This window comes from Micromys minutus, assembly GCF_963924665.1.
Source record: "Micromys minutus genome assembly, chromosome: 7".
NCBI classification, from domain to species: domain Eukaryota; kingdom Metazoa; phylum Chordata; class Mammalia; order Rodentia; family Muridae; genus Micromys; species Micromys minutus.
In genome coordinates this window covers 34084255-34111323 of record NC_137976.1, presented here as the reverse complement: position 1 = coordinate 34111323, position 27069 = coordinate 34084255, and the positions used below count along the sequence as shown (strand labels likewise).

At 35.7% G+C, this 27069-nt stretch overlaps 1 protein-coding gene across 1 annotated transcript in view; it reads right to left on the bottom strand.

Annotated features, from left to right (window-relative positions):
- EPHA6 (EPH receptor A6) overlaps positions 1-27069 on the bottom strand; it is a gene marked incomplete at both ends in the record, with an annotated part of 946557 nt that overhangs the window by 857268 nt on the left and 62220 nt on the right. Inside the window, one exon of the mRNA XM_080918921.1 lies at positions 24496-24560. Within this exon, the coding sequence (XP_080775047.1) occupies positions 24496-24560 (65 nt within the window). The remainder of the gene's footprint in view (positions 1-24495; positions 24561-27069) is intronic.

Here is a 27069-nt window from a genome sequence, read left to right as displayed (position 1 = left end):
ATTTTTTTAAAAACTAAGTACAAGGTTCCTTGGTAAATTGTAAGCCAACTTTGCATCCAGAGAAAAAATTACTAATGAGCACATCAATAACTTTCACCATGAGGTAAATAAGTAAAGAGGAATGGCCTATAAGGCTGACTACAATATGAACACTCCCTCAATGGGACAAGCAAATTCGGATTGGCTCCCATGCTTGGCTAAGGTTGTTGTTTAGGCCATTAACTGCTTTGTCATAGAATATGCTTGAAGAACAAATAATCTCAATTAAGATGACCTCAATCTTTCTCTAGTTTCCAGCGCACCGTCCTAAAAGGGTCCTTTGAGAAGTTTCACCTGTACAAGTACTTCTCACATTTTCCCTTAATAAAATCAATTTTCCCTTGCTTATTCCTTGGTTGTATTCGTTTTCTTTATAAGGAGACAAAAAATCTGGAAACCATGAGATTGGCATGGCTTTGGGGACTGTTGATCCTCAGCATGTGTGGTTGGGCGTAGAAAGGTTTTATTGTTCTCAAAAGACTCACACAGCACCGGTATTCTTATGCATACATTTGTTTATAGTCTGCTTTCCCCCTGGAATATTCTTTTACTCCAAATTGAAAGTGTTGTAGCTTTGTTGTAAATGAAGTGATGTCTGGAAAGTCTAATTTTCTATTTTGAAGGTACCCTTTGAGAAAGTATGGTTCAAACATGGTTAGTAAGTACATAGTTTCCTTTTTACAACATGCTTTGAGAAAATGCCTCAAAACAAATATAATTTTGTTTATAGTTATATCTCATTCTTAGCCACTGAGACATTTTATTGAGATACTGTTGAAAATGTTTAATTCTGAGATTTTATATTATGAAGTACAATCACTAAGTAGAAAATTTTTCTTTTTCTGTTTTGATTGGATAATTTATACATTTACATTTCAAATGTTATTCCCTTTCCCAGTTCCCCCTCCCATTGCACTCCCACTGTTCCTATGAGGATGCTCCTCCTCCCACTCAAATAATCCCACCTCAACACCATGATATTCCCCATCACTGGGGAAATGAGCCTTCACAGAACCAAGGGCTTTTCTTCCTATTGATGCCATATAAGGCCATCCTCTGCTACATATGCAGTTAGAGTCATGGGTCCCTCCATGTGTGGTCTTTGGTTGGTGGTTTAATCCCTGGGAGCCCTGAAGGGGGGGGGGCAGTGTCTGGCTGGTTGATATTGTTGTTCTTTCCATGGGATTTCAAACCCCTTCAGCTCCTTCAGTCCTTTCTCTAACTCCTCCATTGGAGTTCTTGTTCTCAGTCTGATGGTCAGCTACAAGCTTCTTAATCTGTATCAGTATGGCTCTTCCAGAGCCTCTCAGCAGACATTCATATCAGGCTCCTGTCAGCAAGCACTTCAGCAATAGAGACTAGGTTCGGTAGCTGCATATGATATAGATCCTGAGGTGGGGTAGTCTCTGGATGATCTTTACTTCAGTCTCTGCTGTGGGGCATTAGGCTGGGAAGGATACCCTGGTTCTTGTTCAAGGTAAGTGAAGACCCCCGAGGAACATAAAGTGAGAAGGCAGGCACTTCCTAGTCTCTCAAGACTTCAGCCTCCTTTACACAGCTTTCTGTAAAATGGAATAAGTCAGGCCTCAAATCCCTCCTCCTCGGGTAAGAATGTGACACAGACCCCAGCCAGATTAGTTATGCCCCAAGGAGAGGACATGATCACACTCAGGACAGAAGCAGAACCACCGCCAAATATGTAGGCAAGGTCTTCTCAAGCCCTCGGGCCAAGCCAATAAGAAGCACCCGTTGGCAGACTCTGAACTATCCCCAAATCTGTATATATATGGGGCCTGTCTGAAAATAAAGTTGTGCAGGAATCATTCTATGTTCTGAGAGCTTCTGTCATAAGAGTTGTAACACCTTTATTATGGAAGAGATTTCCTCTCCTGAAGCTTCCTGCACCCAGTGCCAGAGTCTCCTGCCAGCTCAACCCGGTCTGGCACATTGAAGCAATGGTGGAGAAAGAGGCAGGGTAGCACCAGCAGTGGAGAAAGCAGAACTGTTATCCCCCACCTTCCCTGAGCTCTCCCTTTACCCAAGAACCTAGCCAGCACCAGCAGTGGAGGCAGTGAAAGCCACTCCCTACTCCATGACCAAAGATCTCCTTCTGGGCCTCCTGCAAGCCAGCCCCGCCCAAAGTGCCCAAAGTCCCACAGTCTGCTCCACTCTGTACCGGTATTTTCTCCCGTGAGTATTTTGTTCCCCCCTCAGAAAAGGACTGAAGAATCCACATTTTGGTCTTTCTTCTTGGGCTTCATATGTTCTGTGAATTATATCTGGAGTGTGTTTGCACGCCAGTAAAATTTGCTGAAGTAGGCAGAGGCATGTAAATATCTCAAGTGAAGCAAATTCAACCTGAGATGTAAATGAGATGTTCAAATATGATCGCTGCCTGTTTCAAGTCCTTTGCATTTATCTTCTAATTCTATGATGTGCATATTTATCTTCAAACGCCCACTCTGCATCTTTTGCTTGGATACTGCACAAATGTTACCTGCATTATTTTTAAAATTCTACTTAAAAATATTTGTTATTTTATTTATTTACATTTCAGATATCATCCCCCTTCCTGGTTTCCCATCCGCAAATCTTCTGTCTCATCCCCACTCCCTGCTGCTCCTAGGAAGGTGCTCCTCCACACACACCCTCCTGCCTCTTCTTTACAAACAGTGAACCGTTTTCTATACCAGGTTTCATGTGATAGTTTTAACTTTCTATGGAAAAGAGAACATAAAGATTATATCTAAACTGACTTATTGCACTAAAATACTATTATTTTTGTATTGTGTAGTATAAGATGGGATATAATGAAAACAAAAGTTAGGGGCAGAGTTAGAAAGATACAGTCATCCTAAATTATTTATGACATGGTACAAGGACACATGGATTGGCATACCTCTGACATGCTAAATGCTCATGTTTCAGAGGATTTGAGCTTAAGTATGTAAGACAAAGAAGACTTGATGGTGATTCTGAGTAGGTACCAGAGCAGGAGGACATGAGTGAAGACTAAGAACTAAGAAGAAAATGCCTGACTTATGGCTGAGTCGGCACATAGTCCACACATAGTTCTACACACTGAGCATAGTATAAAACTGACAGTCAGAAAGAAGTTAAAAGAATGAAGAGATGATAGACAGACAGACAGGCAGGCAGGCAGACATATAGACAGACAGATGAGAGATAGAGAGATAGATAGGTAGATAGGTAGATAGATAGATAGATAGATAGATAGATGGATAGATAGATAGATAGATAGGTAAGTAGTTGGCTTAGTATATAGATAGATGGATAGACAGAGAGCTAGATGAGACATGATATAATAAGGGTGTTTATCTCTAAGTTCTCTCCTAAAATTGGCCTTCATGAAAGTAAATCTTGAGAATTTATTTTCATTTTTAAATAAAGAAATCAAATAACATGAATTCAAATGAGTTTATCCCTAGTTTTATCTGAATTCAGGAGATCAGTTACATTCTGATTTAATAAGATGGTAAACTAGTTTTTGAGAACAACTTTTTGGGAACTTTGAGTATTGTGTTATGACATATGCATGATTCTTTGTGTGCTGTTCACATGCACTTCTCAATAGTGGCTAAAAATGTACTGAAATATCTATCCTAATTACTAGGACATATAATTAGATTATTCAATGTGCAAGTGAACTATAATTAAATGTGAATACAAGCAACCTATAATTCAATTTATTTGAAATATTTAAATATAATAAGTAAATGTAAATTTATTTATACACAATCTGTAGATTTATACTTTTACATAATAACAATATGATTTTTATGAAGACAATAATTATTAGTGTTTTTATGTATTCATATTTCAGTGAGTCAGGCATTCCTGAGATAAAACAGACAAGACATTTTAGCTCAGAATCATTAACTACTCAAGAACTGAAGTCTATAAAATTATGAAATAATCCGTGTGAAAATACATTTATAACCTAAAATTTACTCTTTTGATTATTTTCTTGGTATAAATTTATAATTCATAATTAAGCAAACACTTTGGTTTCAGACATAATTTAAAAATTTAGTATGCTACATTATTTAGTTATTTGTATGGATGTAGATGTTTAGAACTATTGTGAACATTAAATTACAACAGAAATTTCAATCATGGAAATAAAATGCTAAATTATATTTAACATTCTAGTCAATTAATTTTAGAACAAATTGCGTTTTATTAATGTAGACATCTACACATAAAGGAAAATATCTTTTAAATTTTGAAATTTATAAAATATCAAAGCCAGAGCTAAGAATATAGCCATGTGGCAATTTTTGGTATTCAAAAATCATTATGTTTAATCTATACACACCAAGAAAACTTTGACTGTTTCTGTGTTAGGTTCTTTCTACATGTACTTTATGCTTATGGTAACTAGTAGATTTCAATTCATACTATCAAACTTCTAAAAGAATTAAGTACTGACAAAAATATATTCATATAGTATTATGCAAAAATGCCTTTAAAATCTGTACATGTATCTCTCTTTTTTTTAAGTCAAGTTGAAAGAGAAAAAAAAAAAAAAAAAAAAAAAAAACTATGAACCCAATGACTAACTGAAACTCTGAAGGAAACATATCCCATTGTCCTGAGGTTGTGTAATAGTCCTGCTAAGAACTCTTCACAAAGAGAATTGAGACTTTTTAATTTGTATCTCTTTATTGACCAAAAATTCTAGTTTCTATTAATTTAGAATTCAATAAAATTTGAATATCTTGTTAGGGATATAGTACAGTTTATGATCAAACATTTTTCTTTTGGAAGGTAAGACTTTGAGTTTTTGCAAGATAAGGAGCAACTGCTTAGCTGGTCTAGGATTGACTAATTGATAAAAATTAGTCATCTCAGCCATAGTTCAACAAGAAATTTCAGATATCACCTTAGCCACAATCTTGTCATTGTGTAGCTGTGGTTGATCCTTGATTCTGGCATAAATGTGCTTCATGTGAACTCAAGTGTGACTCTACTAAATGCATAAAGAGAAATCATAAAGTGTTCATCTGCAGAGAAAGTTAGGCATTAAGTCTTAGACGCTTTACACCTTTACAGAAGTAGACACTTAAGCATAGACAGCAGAATTAGCCTATGTTAAGCCAACGAGCTCTGGAGAGACAGAAATGGAATTCAAGTTTGTCTTCCAATGCCATGTGTGACTATTTAAGGAGGTTTTAAATTATTATTTTGTATATGGAAATAAAGACATGTAAGCAATAAATATAAAATAAAATAAAGATTAGATAGAAAAACAAATTATCTAATGATTCTATGCACAGTACCACAGATATCTTCAATAAAATATATACCTTGAATTTTGAAGCCACTTTTTTTTAAACAACTTTATTTTACAAAACAAAGATAAATGTACAGATTTTAAACATTTTTTGCTTAAAATTATACATTTTTGTCAGTACTTTTTTTTCAGATTTTAACATAATTTTTACATAAAACTATATGAATATATTTTTAGTCAGTACTTGATTTTTTTAAAGGTTTGCTAGTATGCCTTGAAAACTTAATAGTTACAATGAGCATATCGTACATGTAAAACAAAATGAAACACGGAAATAGTTTTCTTGTGAAGCCAAGTTTTTTATATGTCTTAAATAAATAACAGAACAATTAAAACTATTTACACTATAAAGCATATTTTTAGAATTACTTTCTAAGTTATAACAGGAAAGGGATATGGCTGCTGTTGTTTTATGGTTTCTAGACTTTTTGCTTTAGATATATGCAATGATAATATGACAAAACAAAGATACTCCATGTTGTGTTTTAGTTTTCTTTCTATTGCAGTAATAAATAGCATGGCCAAAAGCAATTTGAGAAGGATATTCACTCATTTATTTATTTATTTATTCACTTATTTATTTTTGGCTTATTCTTTTAGGTCACACTCCATTATTTCAAGTCAGGGAAGGAAATAAAGATAAATTTGAAGAAGAAACTGTGAAAGAATACTTCTTGTTACCTCAGGCATGCTCTGCTACCTTCTTGTCCACAGTCCTAGTTAACCTGCCTAAAATGTCACCACGCCTAGTGTGGTTGTCCCACTTAAACCAATTAGCAACCAAATGCCCTGTGGGCACAATATCCATAGCCCAAGTCAATTCTTCAGCAATGGTCTCCTCTTCACTGCCAATTCTAGTCTGTATCAAGCTGACAGTAAAAGACTAACTGGTACACTCATTTAATGTGTTGTGCTGTCTGCTTACAATTTAAATTTGACAAGGAAAATATAGTTTCTTACTCGCCAGAAGGTAAATGCATATTACCATCCTACTTGACCGTGAAGCACTGTCGCTGCTGACCCAATGGGAAAAATAATGTCCTCAGTATTTCAATATGTTTTTCCCCCTTTTAAAGAAAGAATTTAATGAAGTCTATGCTATCCTTGAACTCTTACTAGACAGCTATTGTTTGTTAATAGGATTTAAGTGCCACTATCAAGGCATATGTATCTATGATGCCAGTGTTTTCTGGGCTTACAGGTGGGTAGGGTTATCTCTATAACTGAGACTTGGAAGGACTGCAGAAGAAAGCACGAGAACAGGAAGAGCCTGTGTGCTGGTAAGATTAATATGTGACTGTCTTCTAAACAGCACATTGATGTTTTTGTGAACTTTCAACAGGATATTCAATGACCAATCCAGTTCATATGACAGAATAGGTGGAGGAAAATTCAAAAGGCTTCACTCCTAGATGTTCAAAGTTATAGGCAGGATGCTAAGGGGGAATAACTATTTGGGGTGGTGGGGTAGACTATTGTTTGTGTGTTTGGTTTTTGCTTTCAAGAATGAACAACAATTCTCTAATGCTATGTCATCAGTCATCAAGGTCTAAATACACTCAAATAAGGACAAATTGGATTTCATAGTGTGTGTGTGTGCTTGTGTGTATGTGTTTGTGTGTGTGTGTGTGTGCTTGCACCTGTGTATGTGAGTTTGTAAATAATTATAGATAAATAGTTTATGAATTAGGAAAAAGAGACATGAAAAGATTGGATTGAGTTAGGGTCAGTGACAGAAAAAATGAAATAAAATAAAGTATTCTTATATATGAAATCTTACAATAATATTGTAGAGGACAAACTGTTATAAGCCTGGTGGTTTTATTGGAGGTCTTCTGGTAGCTTTTGACAAGCATGTTTGATTTAATCTTACTATATTCTTCATTTTAGCCCCCACTTCCAAAATATCCATCTAGATTTAATTTTCTGTGACACATGGGATACAACAATGTATATCATTTCTCCTCATCTTCTACTTCATAGTTAGTTTTATTTGGTTATAAATCTGAATTTAATTTAGTTTATATGCTTTTTTGGCTTGTACCAAGTATATTGATAGCTATTTATTTTCAAAAGTGCACACTACAAATATTTAGCCAAATGGTATGAGCAGTTTCTCATGTTTGTAAATCATGCTTAAGATGAGTTCTGCTGATTAAATTCAACTGTCCTTATTGTGACATCAATAAACATATAATTGTAAAAGTCCTTCCCCTTTCCTTTAAGACAATATTCCTCCAATTCCTCTCTGCAGGCAAGGATTTAGTGTTTGCCATTAGTAACTATTTCAGTACTACTTAAAGTTAATAAATTAAACCATGAAAGTAAATTTTAAAAGTTCTATAATGTGCTATTACAAAGAAAATATTTAAAGTTTTCATAAAATTATGAAAAGATTTGAATGTTGTGAAGTGTTGTTTTTTTTAAAAAATAGTTAATGAGCATTGTCTAATATTTAAGTATTAAACATATCTTATCAAAATCAGAGTAGTCTTTAAATATGTAAACATTCACAAACTAATAAGCGCTTTAAGTCCTAAAATTAAAAATATACAAATTAACTAGTAAGATGTCAATGCATACTATCAAACCTTTAAAAGAATCAAGTACTGACAAAAATATATTCATATAGTTTTATGCCAAAATGCTTTTAAAATCTCTACATGTATCTCTTTTTTAAAAAATAAAGTTGTACAAAAAAGAGAAAAAAATACAAATTAAAGGTATTTTTTCCATGAAAGAAAAGTGACATCTCAACATAATCTGTAAGCAACATAAAATATAATAAATGAACCTTTCTGTACACAGTGTTACTACTTACCCATTCTTCCCATTACCAACATTGGGCTTCCTGATTTTTCTCTATACCTGACAACTATGAAGTTCAAAGGGTTTTCTGCTAGGTGGTACTTCTGAAAGTAGCAGCATTCTGCAAAAACTTACATGCCTACCAACCATTTTCTTTCTTGTGTTTCTATTTTTCTTTTTTTTTTCCTGTGTTTTTTTTTAACGACTTTATTTTACAAAACAAAGATAAATATACAGATTTTAAACATTTTTTGCTTAAAATTATACATTTTTGTCAGTACTGTTTTTTCAGACATTGAAATAAATTTTTACATAAAACCATGTGAATATATTTTTTTACTCAGTACTTGATTTTTTTCAAGGGCTTGACAGTATGCATTGAAAACCTAATAGTTACAATAAGCGTGAAGTACATGCAAAACAAAACGCAACATGGAAATAGTCAAAGTCTTCTTGTTTGTAAATATATGTATATTTTTTTGTTTTCTTTATTTCTTGGACTTCATACAGTCTGTGAGTTGTTTCTGGGGAAGTGCAAGCTTCTGGGGTTTAGCATCCCACTATCAGTGACTGCATATTATGTCTGTTCTTTTGTGACTGGGTTATCTCACTCAGGATGATATTCTCTAGATGCAGCCATTTTCTTAAGAATTTGGTTAAGTCATGGTTTCTGGTGGCTGAGTAGTATTCCATTGTGTATATGTACCACAATTTTTGTATCCATTCATCTTCTGAAGGACATCTGGGTTCATTCCAGCTTCTGGCTATTATAAATAGAGCCGCTATGAACATTGTAGTGCATATATCTTTGTTGTGTATTAAAGTGTCTCTGGGGTATATACCCAGAAGTGGAATAGCTGGGTCTTCAGGTAGTACTATATCCAATTTTCTGAGGTATCGCCAGACAGATTTCCAGAGTGGTTGTATTAGCTTGCAACCCCACAAACAGTGGAGAAATGTTCCTCTTTCTCCGCAGCCTAGCCAGCATCTGCTGTCATCTGAGTTTTAAATCGTGGCCAATCTGACTGGTGTGAGGTGGTATCTCAGGGTTGTTTTGATTTGCATTTCTCTGATGGCTAAGGATGTCGAGCACTTCCTCAGGTGTTTCTCGGCCATTCGGTGTTCCTCAACTAAAAACGTTTTGTTTAGCTCTGTACCCCATTTTTTAATAGGGTTATTTGATTCTCTGTTGTCTAGCTTTTTGAGTTCCTTGTACACCTTGGATATTAGGCCTCTATCTGATGTGGAGTTGGTAAAAATCTTTTCCCATTCTGTTGGTTGCCATTTTGTTTTCTGGACGATGTCTTTAGCCTTACAGAAACTTTGCAATCTCATTAAGTCCCATTTGTTAATCTTTGACCTTAGAGCTTGAGCCATTGGTGTTTTGTTCAGGAAATTTTCTCCTGTACCTATGTGTTCTAAGGTTTTCCCTACTTTCTCATCTAATAGTTTCAGTGTATCTGGTTTAATATGGAGATCTTGATCCACTTACACTTGAGCTTTGTACAAGGAGATAAGAACGGGTCTATTTTTATTCTTTTGCATGCTGAGTGGCAGTTGGACCAGCACCATTTGTTGAATAGGCTGTCCTTTTTCCATTGAATGTTTACTGCTCCTTTGTCAAAAATCAGGTGACCATATACATGAGGGCTCATTTCTGGATCTTCTATTCTATTCCATTCATCCACATGCCTATTTCTGTACCAGTACCATGCAGTTTTCAGCACAATTGCCTTGTAATATAGCTTGAGGTCAGGGATAGTGATTCCCGCAGATGTTTTTTTGATGTTGAGGATGGATTTCGCTATTCTAGGTCTTTTGTTATTCCATATGAAATTGCACATTGATCTTTCCAATTCCATGAAGAACTGGGTTGGAATTTTGATGGGGATTTCATTGAATCTGTAGATTGCTTTTGGTAGGATGGCCATTTTTAAGATGTTGATTTTTCCAATCCATGAGCATGGGAGATCTTTTCATTTTCTGAGATCCTCCTCAATTTCTTTCTTTAGAGGTTTGAAGTTCTTGTCATACAGGTCCTTCACTTGCTTAGTTAGAGTCACATCAAGGTATTTCATAGTTTTTGTGATGATTGTGAAGGGTACGATTTCCCTAATTTCTTTCTCCACATGTTTGTCCTTTTAGTACAGGAAGGCTACTGATTTGGTTGCGTTAATTTTGTATCTAGCCACTTTGCTGAACTTGTTTATCAGCTGTAGGAGTTCTCTAATAGAATTTTTGGGGTCACTCAAGAACACTATCATGTCATCGGCAAAGAGTGATGTTTTTATCTCTTCCTTTCTGATTTGTATCCCCTTGATCTCCTTTTGCTGTCTAATTGCTCCAGCCAGGACTTCAAGTACTATGTTGAATAGGTAGGGGGAAAGTGGGCAGCCTTGTCGAGTCCCTGATTTTAGTGGGATTGCTTCACGTTTCTTGCTATTAAGTTTGATGTTGGCTGTTCGTTTGCTGTATATTGCTTTTATTATGTTTAAGTATGGGCCTTGGATTCCTGTTCTTTCCAGGACTTTTAACATGAAGGGGTGTTGGATTTTGTTGAATGCTTTCTCAGCATCTAGTGAGATGACCATGTGATTTTGGTCTTTGAGTTTGTTTATATGGTGGATTACATTGATGGATTTCCTTATGTTAAACCATCCCTGCATCCCAGGGATGAAGCCTTCTTGGTCATGTTGAATGATTGTTTTGATGTGTTCTTGGATTCGGTTTGCAAGGATTTTGTTGAGTATTTTTGCATCAAAGTTCATAAGTGAGATTGGTCTGAAGTTCTCTTTCCTTGTAGGGTCTTTGTGTGGTTTAGGTACGAGGGTTATTGTAGCCTCAAAAATGAGTTGGGTAATATTCCATCTGATTCTATCTTTTGGAATAGTTTGGCAAGTATTGGTGTTATATCCTCAATAAAAGTCTGATAAAATTCTGCACTGAACCCGTCTGGACCAGGACTTTTTTTGGTTGGGAGGCTTTTGATGACTTCTTCTATTTCTTTAGGTGTTATAAGGATATTTAGATAGTTTACTTGGTCTTGGTTTAACTTTGAGACCTTGTATCTGTCTAGGAATTCATCCATTTCCTCCAGATTTTCCAATTTTGTGGAGTATAAGTTTTTGTAGTAGGATCTGATGATTTCTTGAATTTCCTCAGTTTCAGTTGTTATGTCTCCACTTTCCTTTCTGATTTTGTTAATTTGGATACTCTCTCTTTGCCCTTTAGTTAGTCTGGCTAGGGGTTTATCAATCTTGTTGATTTTCTCAAAGAACCATCTCTTGGTTTTGTTGATTTTTTCAATGGTTCTTTTTGTTTCTATTTGGTCTATTTCTGCCCTAATTTTGATTATTTCTTGCCGTCTACTCTTTTTGGGTATATCTGCTTCCTTTTGTTCTAGGGCTTTTAGCTGTGCTGTCAGGTTCCTGATGTGAGCTCTCTCCAGTTTCTTTTTGGAAAAAAAAAGTATATATATATACTTTTTAAAGTTATCCCCTTTCCCAGTTTTCTCTTCATAAACTCCACATTCAATTCCCATTCCCTTTTTCCCTGCTTCTATGAGGGTGTTCCCCTACCCATCAACCCTCTCCTGCCTCCTCCTCTGACATTCTCCTACACTACATCTAGCCTTGGCAGGACCAAGGGCTTCTCTTCCAATTGATGCCCAACAAGGTCATTTTTTTGCTATACCTGCAGATGGAGTCATGGGCCTGTCTATGTGTACTATTTTAGTAGGGATTTTGTCCCCAGGAGCTCTGGATGATTGGTTTTGTTGTTCTTATGGGGCTGCAAACCCCTTAAGCTCCTTCAATCCTTTCTCTTACTCCTCCATTGGGAACCGAGTTCTCAGTTCAATGGTTAGATGTGAGCATCCACCTCTGTATTTGTCAGGTTCTGTCAAAGACTCCCAGGAGACAGCTATATCAGGATCCAGTCACTATGCACTTGTTGGAACTAGCAATATTGTTTCGATTTGGTGACTGTATATGGGCTGGATCCCCAAGTGGGATAGTCTCTGGACAGCTTTTCTTTCAGTATCTGCACCATTGATTTTTTTTTCTGCATTTCTTCCTGTGATTATTTTTGTTCCCCCTTCTAAGAAGGACTAAAGCATCCACACAATGGTCTTCCTTCTTGAACTTCATGTGGTCTATGAATTGTATCTTGGATAATCTGAGCTTTTGGGCTAATATTCAACTATCATTGAATGCATACCATGGGTGTGTTTGTTTGTTTGTTTGTTTGTGTGGTTGGGTTACCTCACTCAGGATGATATTTTCTGGTGCCATCCATTTGCCTAAGAATTTCATGAGGTTCATGAGGTTATTGTTTTTTGTTGTTGTTGTTGTTCCTGTTTTTGTTTGTTTGGTTGTTTTTTTTTTTTTTTTTTTTGCTTTTTTTTTTTTTTTTTGTTCTCTTGATAAATGGCATGTCTTTAGCTTCTAAAGTAAGACAAAGAAAGCACATAAAGTTGGAAGTAATGGTAGTAGAAGAGCTAAAGGCTATAGAATAAAGGGTGGATTAGATCAAACATATTATGAAATGTTCAGTAAAATTTAACAAATCTGTTTCATCTCACCAAAAAACACATTTTCCACAAAGATGAACATCTTGCTTGTTCACAACAAAGCTTAAATTCCTTACTTTATGCAAGAGAAATAATATTACCTTGTTTTCAGTTCAGACCAAATGTGTATAAAAACCAATTCTGATCACTACTTTCTATGCAGCCAGCTCTTCACATTTATCATCGGCCTGTTACATTCGTGAATTTTAGATCAATGATTCAGAATGAGGCAATCCATGGATTTTCAAGTTAGTTCCAGATTTTCTGCCCAAATGTCTTGGGTTTTGCATAATAGTCACAGGACTCTGTAATGATGTCATTAATCACCTGTTCTTTCAAATGTTTCCTCTTGTCCTCCCTCTTATAAAAAACAATTCTTTGAATTCAGTCTTTGAAGGGCTGTGACTGACAGAGATGAATAGGATACTTAATTGTACTGGCATATGCCAGAATCTATTCTTCTGGTAAAATCACTTCATGTAAAACTCCTTATTCAGTAGCAGTCTGTAGATAACAAGGAGCATCCAAAGTCCCACACTGCCTCTTTTGCCTTCCTTCACAACCATGCTCTCTGCTCCTCATAAGGCCATCTGTGTCATTCTCACTGCATGTGCACTTATTGACTGTATTCAAAAACTTACTCCATTCCCTCTACTTAAATTTGTTCTTTCTTTTAAATTAAAAATCAAAAACATCCACATCTGTATAAGTATGGCTCTGGCAGAGCCTGTGAGGAGACATCTATGTCAGGGTCCTGGCAGTAAACATGTCTTGGCATCAGCAATAGTGACTGGGTTTGGTGGCTGCATATGGGATGGATGTCTAGGTGAGGCAGTCTCTGGATGATCTTTACTTTAGTGTCTGATCCACTCTTTGTCCCTGTATTTCCTTACATGCATATTTTGTTCTCCCTTCTAATATGTACTGAACCATCAACATTTTGGTCTTCCTTCTTTCAGAGCTTAATAAAGTCTGTGAATTGTTACATGGGTATTCCAAGCTTTGGAATTAGTATCAGTGAGAACATACCATGTGTGTTCCTTTGTGACTGGGTTATCTCACTCGGGATGATATTTTGAGATTTATGTATTTGCCTGAGAATTTCATGAAGTTATTGTTTTTGATAGGTGAGTATTACTCCACTGTGTAAATGTACCAGGTTTTCTGTATCCGTTCCTATGTTGATTGACATCTGGGTTCTTTCCAGCTTTTGGCTATTATAAATAATGCTGCTATGAACATGGTTGTGCATGTGCCCTTGTTAGATGTTGGAGCATTTTTGGGGTATATGCCCAGGAGTAATATAGGTGGATCCATAAGTAGTACCATGCCCAATTTTCTGAGGAAACTCCAGACTGAATTCCAGAGTGGTTGGACCAGCTTGTAATTCCACCAACAACTCAGGAATATTCCTCTTTCTCCACATCTTGGTTAGCATATGCTGGTATCTGAGCTTTTGATCTTAGCCATTCTGATGAGGACGCTGACAGCTAATCATCAGACTGTGTTTGTGGATCCTAATGGAAGAGCCAGAGATAGAACTAAAGGAGTTGAAAGCGTTTGCAACCCCATGGGAAGAACAGCAGTATCAACCAACAAAATCTCCAGACCTTTCAGGGACTAAAACACTAACCAATGTAAACACATGGAAGAGACTCATGGCTTTAGCTGAATATGTAGCAGAGGATTGCATTGTCTGGCACCAATGGGAGGAGAAGCCTTTGTTCTAGTAAAGGCTCCTTTTCCCTTGGGGATGCCAAGGTGATGAGTTGGGAATAGGTGTTTGGGATGGTAGCATCTTCATGGAAGCAAGGGGAGGGAGGCAGGGTGATGATGGGGGGATAACATTTAAAATGTAAATACATATAATATGCAATAAAAATGATAAAGGAGAATCAAAACCAACTCTTAGTTCTAAAGTGTACTCAACAAGGTGAAATTATCCGAATTTGCAGTAATCTCAACTGAAAACCATTAAAAATATTGATACTTATCCTCTAAAGAGTCATCACCTCATCCAAAGGAAATAAATGATAAAATAGAAAAACAATCAGAATATTTTCAGTGATATTCTGATAATATTAGGTATAATACACATGATTATATTGACATCATAAAAATAACTAAAATATACTAATGGACATAAAAGCATAAAATTTAGTAATATATTGATTTTAAAGTAAGGAGGTACTATCTTTACATATTCTACCAAATTCCACATGCAATTACTACTCTCAGCAATATTTTGCTGCACAGACCACTTTGATTTGCATAGTAATCCCATTAAATTAGAAGCTTCCTTTTTATTCACCTAATGATTTCAAAATATTAGACACAGCCAGGAGAAATTATATATTGCCATTTTCTGCTTATGTTGAGGCATATAAAGGAAATAATTATCTCAATTACAAATAAAAAAGGAATGTGTTATTAAATCAGTATCAAAACTGAATGTTTTGTTTACACTTATTGTACCCGATTAATTAGTAAAAGGTCTACTTTATTCTCAGAGGGAACCAGGTTGAAAATATTACAAATTTTATTTCACCATCATATTAGAAGAGATTAGGGTAAACGTCTCAGAAACACCACATAGTGCAATGTAACAATGATTTTGAAGGGAAACCATGAAGCATGTATCTAAATTGTGAGAAAGATTATTTCATCAGCTTAAAAGTAAATGAAAATATCTAAAATCCCTCTTCCCTCTATTCTTCTTTGTGTTCTATTTTAATGTGTTTCTCCAGATTACATGAAGGCTGAATCATTCATGACAGCAGGCCTACTGCTTATGATGAAAAATTAAAGAATTGAGGACAGAAAAACACTATCTTACAAATTCATAAGCACATAGGTATGTCATATTTTCATATAAAGTTTTTGTGGTTAACTCTCTGCAGCTTTCTAAATACTCCATTGTGAAGGTTTACTTATCATATCAGGCATTAACCTGATAAAGAAAAATGTCATCAACCCCACACTGAACAACTTGTACTCCATCTTAATACATCACTGCCCTAAAACATGAATGTAATTTATCAACAAAAGTTTCAGGGAACATTGACATGTTAACACATAAAAGGATTTGTGTCCCAGAAAACTTCATGTCCATGGATCATCTGCAGATGCAGCCTTATTTTGAAAAGCAAACTGTGTAAAAATTTAGATGAATTAAGGTCATACCCAGTTGTCATATGAGCTGAGCCCTGTCACTAAGTCCTATTACTGTGTTGTGAAGACAGAGCCAGAGACAGAGACAGAGACAGAGCCAGAAGGAAAATGGCCATTTGAAGATTCAGTGAAAAATCCAGTGGTGCCTATCCATTGGGAGATGAAAATTCCTCGGAACCAAACGACTAAAAGTGACAAGTGAGGAGCTTTTGTTTTCAGGCTTAAGTGAAAGATTGGCCTTAGTCATATTGTAATTTCAGAGACTAGCCTGTAGAACCTGGAAAGAATTCCTGTTTTAAGCCAACAAGTATCTGTAACTTGGTATATTAACCCAAGGAATCATGGTAGATTATGGTAATTCTTCATTATTTCTCTGTTAAAGAACATTTTTGCAACTCTGCCTACTGTACTTCTTGTCTTGTTTAATTCTATACACATACAAAACATTCAGTTCCTTATACCATATATTACCAACTTCTGAATCACATCAATAGTTCACCACACCTTTAAACAATTTGAGTCAAATGCTGTGTTAGGCACTCAGTTTCAGATAATCCTGAATTAATGTTTTCTGAAATAATCTTTAGTAGCATCAGTTTTCCAGAAAAGAGTATGAATCTTTACTGTTATTAATCACAGAGCAGAAAACTATGTTCTGATAGCCAGAGACAAAAGTAAAAAGGCCACAAGAAATGACAAGAATTTAAGAACAGCTGGAAATGGAAGTTAACTAAAGTTCAGACAATGTCCAAGGATGGAGAGTGGCAGATAGGGGCCACTCTACAGGTCTACTGATGATGTCCATTAATTAAAGGAGAAACAATTAATAGGATCAAGACATGGTTGATAGAAGGTTCACACTGAATCACTCCTTGAATGACTCAGGGAATTGCCTGGGGAAAGACTCAAGGCATGTATACATACATGAGAATCATGATATAAATAGCAAGGAGTTAAAAGAACCTGCACAGTGATAGATGAAACTGTGGAAGGATACTGGTTGAAAAACCTGAGTGAGGTCACCCAGTCACAAAAGACCACTCATGGTATGTACTCACTTATAAGTGGATACTAACCCAAAAAACTTGAATCCCCAAGGAAAAATTCACACAACATATGAAGCTCAAAGTGAAGGAATGCCAGAAAGTGGATGCCTCAGTCCTTCTTAGAAAGGAGAACAAAACACTCAAGGGAGGAAATAAAGGGACAAATAGAGCAGCAGGGATTGGAGAAAAGATCATCCAGAGACTGCCTCACCTAGGGATCCATCCCATATGTAGCTACTAAACACAAGCACTATTGCTGATGCTAAGTAGTGCTTACTGGCAGGAGCCTGATATGGATGCCTCCTCAGAGGCTCTTCTAGAACTATACTGATACAGAGGAGGATGCTTGAAACTAACCATCGGATGGAACATGAGGGCCCCAATGAATGAGCTACAGAAAGTACTGAGGGAGCTGAAAGGTTCTGCAACCAAATGGGAAGAAGAAAATGATCAACTCATCATACCTACCACAGCTCCCAGGGACTAAAACACCAACAGTGATTTTGCATGGAGAGACCCATGGCTCCAGGTGCATATGCAGCAGAGGATAGCACTGTCTGACATCAATGGGAGGAAAGGCCTTTGGTTCTGTGAAGGCTCAATTTTCCAATGTAGGCCAACACTAATGTGTTAAGGTGAAGAGGGTGGTTGGGAGAGTGAGCAACTTCATGGAGGCAATCTGAGAGGGAGGGGGGATGGAAATGGGGGAAGGGGATTACATCCGAAATGTAAATGCAGAGAATATCAAATTTTAAAAAAGAAAAAAAAAAGGAAAGTGGGGGAAATAGAATCTGCAGAATATACTACTTGCCCATGGGGTAGAAGAGTGAGTTGATTATACACAATATAACTGTAATTGCAATACAATTAATTGTATTGAAATACTTTCTATGACATGTTAACTCTATTCTCTGGCTTTACTATTAATTTGTTAAAAATATTTATGAGGTCTGGTATGAGCGTTAGATGTCAATGGCTGGATAAATGAAATCAGGTTTATGTATTTGAACAATTCTGGCTAAAATAAAGTTTAACATGCTGAAACAAACACTACCAACACCACCAGCACCACAACAAGCCAGCATCTTAGGTGAGCCGTACAGCACAGTAATTAATTTTAAAAACAAACCAGAAGCCTATATATAAAAACTTAGAAATATTAATTTAAAAAAACATAAAAAATAGCATGTCACATAATCATGGCTTGGTTTAAATATCTTAATAATTTTTAAAAAAGAAGTGATTGCAAGGAGAGATTTTTTAAGTCCCTATGTTTACAAAAAGCAGAGTCACTGAAAAAAATCAATTCAATTCATACTGACTTATAAGTGCTCCAGGAATATGAAAGCAATCACTTATTCACAGATAATAAACATTTCATATCTGATATTCTAAATTTCTATTACTTCCTGTCCTTGGCTCAAAATTAACTTTAGCTTGTCTAATATATGCTCTTTCAGCTAATGAAAATACAAGACAGCAATCAACTTTTTGTTGCTGTTGTTTTTCAGATGCTATTCAGAACTGGTGTTATGAGATAGTGGGGAGAAAAGTTACCGGGATTGTAGCTTTCTGTTGAATATTTACATTTTGTGGCCTCTAATAGATTATACAAATTCATTCATCTGTTTTTTTCAAGCTACCTGTATGCAGGACAGTCATTTTCCTAACTCCCTACAAGAGTAGGTGAAGGAAAGCTAGAAGTTTGCCTAAATCCATGGTCCTGTGTTTTCCTAAAGGAGATTTTATTTAATGTCTGAGCTTTTTTTCGTCTTTGCGGCTCTGCATCAAAGTAGCCACACTTCTCCACTTACCATTGCTAGCATTATTTCTATTATTGCTACAAACTACTATTATGCTTAGAGCATGTATTTACAGTCTGGCAGTCAAAGGCAAAAATGTCAGCTTCTTAAAATTGACAAATATGTTTATATATATTGACTGTAATAGGATTACTCAATATGTAAGTATATGAATATGACAATAATCCAATTAGGGAATTTCTTTTCAAAATGACCTGATACTTAATTAAGAGGTTTGAGGTGGTGAATGATGTACAGAGTGTTAGTGTGTTGTTGACTTGGGTATAACCATATGAAGGACCAATACCCCCCTATATGGGAGTAATCCAGCTTTCCTTGGGAGAGGACGTGAAGGACCAATACCCCCATATGGGAGTAATGCAGCTTTCCGTGGGAGAGCCACAGAAGGTTGACCAAGTTTTCTGAATTCTCAGTGAAATTTATTTCCTTATTCCATCTCTATGCCACATTGGTCAGTGCCTAGAGCCATGCAGAGGATGGATATTTAGCAGCGACTGTGTTACCTATAGAGTCACTGAATCTACCCATTGCCTGCTTTCTTGTGTCCTTTTCTTATCATTTCTCATGATTTCTACTTACTTAATTAGCTGCCTTTTAACAGCTACATGGCTCCTTTATTTTACTGGAGTATACCCTTCAACTGAGACCCAAAATTAACCAATCCTTCCTTATGTTCCCTATGGAATACGTACTGCCCCATTGGTGTGCATCATATTTAGTAGAGAAAACTGACAGCTGCCAGTTTGCTGTTTCTGTGATAAATCTGAGTTTGTGAGTGGTAAGTCCATGGAACTCATTTATGTTAAGAATATGAGAAAGTCTGTAACTCTGGGCTAGAAAAAGCCTGGAATTCTGTAGCAGGAGACATGGAGATTAATCGGATATTATAGCAGGAGTTGAGATTAGGAAGCCTAGAGAAACAAACATAAAAGAGAAACATGTATCATGATGCTTCAGAGAAGAATCTGGACTAACAGAATGTGTTCTCTTAGGGTGAAGAATCAGTAACTGAGTGAAGCTGAGGTTGGAAGTAATGGATTACCATGTTTGGTGGCAGCAAGACTTAGTACTGTTACTCACTAAATACTAGTTTTATAGGCTTGTAAGATGTAAGACAATGATTTTCATGAACAGTGACTTGAAGGTTTTGGTGTCACTAACTCAATCCATGTTCAGCTGAACTAAGGTCCCTGCTAGAAAGCTGTAGAAGGCTTTGTATGAACCTATGACAATGAGTCATAAGTTGCAGCAGAGCTGCCAAAATATTGCATATACTAGATCCATGAATGTTCACTGAAGGCATTAAATGGATCTGGCTTCAACAGACACCATGTAGTGGTAGGAAGGCAGTTCTAGTAAAGCCACTAAGGGCCAGATGATTTCCTCATGAGCCCTGGAGCCCTAGATACTGGGTACTGATCAGCAGCCTTTGTCCTTTCCTCTTCTGGTTGGAAACTGGCATGCAATGTTACAGCCTTTCCTTTAAGAATAGGAATGTTCACTCAGGACCGTTTTATATTGGAATTATTTATTTTTTTTCAGAGTACTCTGTAAAGAGACTGACTTCAGTCTCAGAAGATGTAGAATTTTAAACTTTGTAGAAAATACTAAGAAGGAAAAGCCTGTTGGGGTTTTTGGAAATTGGACTGGATGAATTTTGTATTGTGATGAACATGAGACTTCAGGATAACATAAAGTTCAAGCTCACTAGTTACATGGCTGAGTGTAAAGCTGAGAGGAGATGCTTGTTACTGTTGCTTAGAAGAAAAACATCTGTACTTGGCAATGAATAACCTATTAGGTTGGTTTAATAAGACGGAGAGCACTGTTCTCATTGTGGGCATGGTTCCATCATGACTAAACAGGACAAATAACACAAAACTACTACTAGCTTGTTGTACGGTTCTCTTCTCCTGCCTGTGAATGCAATAGAACTAACTCTGTCAAGTTAATCTCCATGGATTCTCTGACATATTAGATTATACTCATAAATGGTGAGGTGAAAATAACCTTAAGTTTTTTTTTAGCTACTTTGTCCAATAAATATATAAAGTATCTAAAATTGTACATTAAAAATAGACTTTAAAATTAAAGGAGCTGGGTGAAGGCATATGAGAAGGCACACTACAGAGGAAAGGCGTAGGCAATGTGACAACTGAGACTCTCCTTTGAGTATCGTGATCAACATCCAAGCTTCTCTTTCAGGTTTTGAGAACTGGAAGTACCAGGTTTGAAACCCGACTTTAATCCTTTGGTTACTGCTTTCTAGAGCTCGTTCTATTAAAATAAACACTGACTCCAGTTGGGCGATCATTACCTAAACGTCCCTTTGTAGCCTCTCAGAAGTGATCTGAATTTATTCTCTAGTTCATTTGGTAGACAAAGAGAACAGATTCTTATAAATTAATCTTGGATATTTGTACAAGCACTGTGATATATATGGTAGCATGTTATGGGATAATTTAGATTGTTTACTTGGTCCTGGTTTAACTTTAGGATCTTGCATCAGTTTAGGAATTCATCCATTTACTCCAAATTTTCTAACTTTGTGGAGTATAGGCTTTTGTAGTAGGATCGGACGATTTCTTGAATTTCCTCAGTTTCAGTTGTTATGTCTCCACTTTCCTTTCTGATTTTTTTTAATTTGGATACTCTCTCTTTGCCGTCTAGTTAGTCTCGCTAAAGGTTTATCAATCTTTTTGATTTTCTCAAAAAACCAGCTCTTGGTTTTGTTGATTCTTTCAATGGTTCTTTTTTTTTTCTATTTGGTCTATTTCTGCCCTAAGATTGATTATTTCTTGCCCTCTATTCCTCTTGGGTGTATATGCTTCCTTTTGTTCCAGAGCTTTCAGCTGTGTTGTCAGGTTGCTAATGTATGCTCTCTCCAGTTTCTTTTTGGAAATGCTCAGAGCTATGAGTTTTCCTCAATAATTAAAATAATATTTTTGTTTATTATATCCATAAATATTTTATCTCAATAATAATCTAAGTAAATGTATATTATTAATGCGTTCTTCTCTCTGTCTCTATGGAGAATAAGCTCTCATGGCTCTAAAATAGATGGCATCAGTGGAAGAGGAGGCCCTTGGTCCTGTGAAGGCTCAATGCCCAGTGTAGGGAAATGCCACTGTGGTGAGTTTGGAGTGGGGTTGGTGGGGAAAACCCTCATAGAAGCAGGAAAAGAGGGAATGGGATGGGGAAAACAGGAAAGAGAATAACATTTGAAATGCAAATAGAAAATAAATAGAGTGTTATATGAAAGCCATTAAGATGGCTCAACTAGAAAAGATGCTTAGTATCAAGCCAAGTAAGTGAGTCTGATCCTTGGAATTCTCAAAATGGAATGAGATGACAGTAACTATATATTGTTCTTTGTTGTCCATATGTCAGTCCTGATGGACATACGCACATACCACACATATATCACACACACACACACACAAACACACACACACACACACACACACACGCTAAAATGTTACTGAGACACTAAAATTAATGAAATATATTTGTGTGAACAAGTTATTCATTCATTAAATGAAACTCAACATTTGAAATGTGAAATAATAGAAATGAAATAAGCAGTTGGTATTGAGTACACCACTATATATGGTGTGGAGTTTCTTCGATGACAACTTATTTAAATGACAGCTTGGAAAGAAATGGAAATTAGCATTTATATTTGGAGAAAACATTATTGTAAAGTTCTTACTTTCTGATTTCAAACAAATGTATATACTTGTTAAAAATTATGCTTGCATTATAAAATGACTCAAAAGAAAATACTGAGGTCTATAACTTTTGATAAGTTATTAAAATACTAAACCTGCCACACTATAAACAAAACTATTAGCAAATATTCCATTGTCTCTTAAAACACATTAAATTTCTGACTCTTGTGGTAAGCAATGATGCTATAAAACTGTGATATATAAGTAATAGATAATATGGTCCTTTCCTTGGTTTAGTTGTAATTTATAACTGGAACTATCTTTTAAACACCATTAGGTCTGGGCTCATTGGCAGTTGTTATTAGATATGAGAGCAGTGCTCACAGTTCTTCTGAGTTGAATAAACTGGAGTCCGTTTGACTGAAACCAGAAACACACAGAAAACTAAGAAAACATTTCTGCCTAAGATTTTGTGGGTGTTTCTGAGACTAATTGATATATGAGTGAACACAGTGATTAAGACAACAATCCCTTATGAGTGTGTGGGACCCCACAAACCACAAACCTGAAGGGTGAACACACTGTGCAGAATGAACATGCATGACTGTCTTTCTTCCCCAGTCCTCAGTTACTGTGCCTCATCATCCTGAGACACCTTGATTTAACAGCTTAAACTGGTGACTATTTTCGTATACACTGCATTTAGGCATTAGCACTGGTAGAGGAAAGGTGGCTTTGCTTCCTCTGAATCCCAGCATACTAGACTTCACTGCATTCTGCCACTGCCTTTCTTATAAATGAAGTTTCAGATAATTTCAAAAACTTTGGTACAAAACCTTTTGTAATTTCAAAGATAAAGTGGAATTTTATGAAAATTAACATCATATAAATCTCAGTATATGCAGTGAATTCTAGATATTTTTATTAGTAAGAAACCTAACATGAAATAATGAGTTTATTAAAGAACTTTATTTATATGAAGTCATACAGATAAAATTATGATACCTAAAACTACATTTCCTCAGAAATTTTGGTGACACATCCATCAGACTGAAATGAAAACTTTAACTTTGTTATGACAGTTTGCTTATAAAAGAAATGGCAGAAGTGATTATCTGAAATATAAAGATTCCACCTCATATGAATTGGCTTTGTTTTAATTTGTAGAATAAGTAACAGTTACTGCAAATGTGCATTTCAATGAAAGTTGGTAACATAGATATATGGCAATGTAATTTTCATAGCAGATTTATATTTGAAGTTATAATGTAGAAAGCAAAGTAAAAAAAAATCAGTAAAGAACTGATGAATGAGAAAATTTGTAGGAAAAAGAGATAAATTGTTGGGAATGTTTAATTGTATTGATTACTGAATTTTTTATTTGGTAGAAAAAGAATAAGAGTAAAAATATCCAAACCAAGCATTTTTGTTTAGCTTAATATCAAAATAATCAGAAATACACTGGGATGTAGAAATTGCATAATATAAAGTGAAATACATAAACACTCAGTAATAACCACAGTTAAAATATCAATACCTAGGAAAGATACAATTTTATAGATTATACATGTGAATATGCTTTTAGAAGTGACCTTGAAGATTACATAATAGAAGTCATGATGTTTCACCTCACTGATTTCCAAATAAACTTCTGTAGCACCTAATATTTTTATTAAAGAGTATATTGCTCATATTTATTCACTTCAATAATTTTCTCTACAGAAATGAAATTACAATGACCGTATTTAAGCTAAGTACAGAAAAAGAAAGATATGTACATATGTATATTATCTTAAGAAAAACAGGTCAAATTTTCTAAAAATTCTATCCTTAAAATGGAATATTAAAGAACAATTATTAACTTAAATGAAAAGATTACTTATGTAGCATTCACATTCATTACCAGTTCAGTTGGACTTTAATCTTTTCTCTGTGGCTTAGGTGATATGCCGAAATGCAAATGAATCTTTTGTTTCCTTTAACTTTCATAGAAGACCTTCCAAATCTAAGAATATGGTAACTTTTAAACTTTAATGGCAATCGAACTTACCCCATTTAGTGGATATGTTTTCCATCCTAGTTCTCCCATCACCGTGGTTGTATCAAGCAACACAACTAGAATTAAATAGATAAGGTACACATAAGTATTTTAACAGACGTGAACATATACCAACATTAGCTACAACATCAGTATCAAATGACCATACTCTTTCTTCATCACAATAGCTTTAAGAGCACTATTACTTTGAAATTACTGATATTTCCTATTATAATACAGATAAGAAAACATAAAATGGTTAGAATTAGTGCAAAAATTCTGCACATGTATTTGGTTCAATAATGTCAAATGACACTGATAGTCAAATAACAATTACAAGGTCATGTTTAATACAATTTTTTTCAATTTAATGAAAGCATTTTCTTTAAATTTCATGCATAGTGTATTAAAATACAAACTGCTCAAAGGTCTCTGTGATTGGTTGTTGCTATAAAATGCTCATGTAAAATTCAGCAAAAACTGAAGCTATCTCTTTTTTAATAAATCATAGTGTTCAAAGTATGGAGTGGCTCAGCATTAACTAGTATACTAATTTCTAACGGAAGGAAAAAGAAAACAATATTTAAAAGTATGCATCTTTCTCTCCCACTCTGTGTTCTGCCCGATCAGGTTATCAGTGTGTCTATCCATCAGAAGACATCATAAGTCTTGAAGGCCAGGAGACCTGCAGTACGCAGGGAAACAGGTAAGGGACCCCCCAAATAACCACAGTAGATGGGACCCCTGTGGAGCCCTGCTGATTCAGGACCTATCTACTCTGCTTGAACTGCATGTCCCTTCCTCGTCTGTGCTTTCAACTTGAGCAGATCATCAGCTTCTCTGCCTCTAAGAAGATCCTACTGTTTGAAGGCCTCTAGGAGATATGATGCACACAGGACAACAGGCCCCACAGTCTAAAGGCATTTCAGGAGATCTACTCTGGCCAGGGAAACAGATTACTGGCATGCAGGAACCTTTGAAGATCTCTCAATTTAAGGGCCTTCAAGGAAATCTGATACAGCCAGGGCTACAGGTCTCACAGGAGACTGCAGTAATTCAGGGATATAAGAGGCAGTCTCTAGAGAGAGAAAGAACTAGGTCGGTAAACACCAGGGATAACCTGATGACAAGCAGCAAGCTCAAGACAAAATGCCACAGAAGCCAATATACATACTTTGGTACCATCAGAGCCCAGTTTGCCCATCATAGCAAGCCGTGGATTCCCCAACACACCTGAAAACCATGATACTGACTTAATCTATGTCGTAATATAGTCCTTTAAGGAGGTGTTGGAATTAGGTGGTAAAAATGAATAAATGAATGAATGAATGAATGAATGAATGAATTGATAAATGGGGGAAAAAAAACTATGAAACTTTTCCTGTAACCAATGGTAAGTCACAATCTGGTAAATAAAACAATCTTCCAAAAAACCAGTTTCTCCCAAAACCAACTTTCACTGAAAGATAAGGCAAGAAACTGACCTGAAAGTGTTCTAAACAGGAAGTGTAAAGACCTAATAGGCAGTCCATAGACTTAGCAAACAGGCTGATGGAAACGAAAAATTATAACTGCTAGTTGGAAGTGGTAAAGCTAAGATCTGGTGCACTGTTGGTGGTTATAAATGATCTGATCAGGTACAGAGGGAAGGGGTGCCCTTAAGAGACAAGGGAGGGAGGTAAATATAGAATTGAGAAAGTTAAGGAGAAAAGCAGGGTGAAAGTGAACTCATGGAGAAATGTGAAAAGAAGGCTCTTTGGAGAAGGAGAAGGAGGTAACTACAGAAGGAGGGAGATAGGAAAAATAGTAGTAAGACGTATGGAAGAATCCTAAGAAATCATACAATTGAGGATCAGATGAAACTTAGAGTTCATATAATTCTATGTATAAATATACCTGTATTGTTTACATAATGTTTACTCATCTGGGCTGAGATACCACCAAAATCCAAATCCATTATTCTCCCAATGTTCCTGTGACCCCATGCGATGAGTCTCATTTCTATTCTGTGCTCTGGCACTGATGTCATAGTTTCTGTCTGTGTAGTTTTACTTTCTCCAGTATACAAATTATACATCACATGACTTGCACACTTCTGTGTTCATGTTTCTTACACGGCATTGCGGAGTTGGCCTTCATATTTGATACTTCAAGAGTTAGTAATCTATTTCTTTCCATGGCTAGTAATTGATGCTTCCACTATATAGAATCCCTACCTTATGGACAAATGGTCTTTACCATTAGGGATATCAAATTAAAATCATTTTACTACTCACATAATATCATTTTGAAGAAAATAATTCAGATTTTTGTTTACTAGTAAAAGTGTACATCTCCAGTGGCAGGTCTTAGTGATTTCTAGTTGATTCACATGCCAAATATTGAGATTGTATTGCCTTTCCGAGTCATTTTGACATGTGTCCTTTTGCATTCCTTTTTAGTTTTTAAGTTCATTCTGAATAATGATGAACAATTGTTTTTATACTACTTGAGAGTAACTCTAGAAGAAAAACATTATTAATTTCTACATGCTAAATTTTCATAGTTTGGATGTGTCTACTGATAGATGGATATAACAAATATATA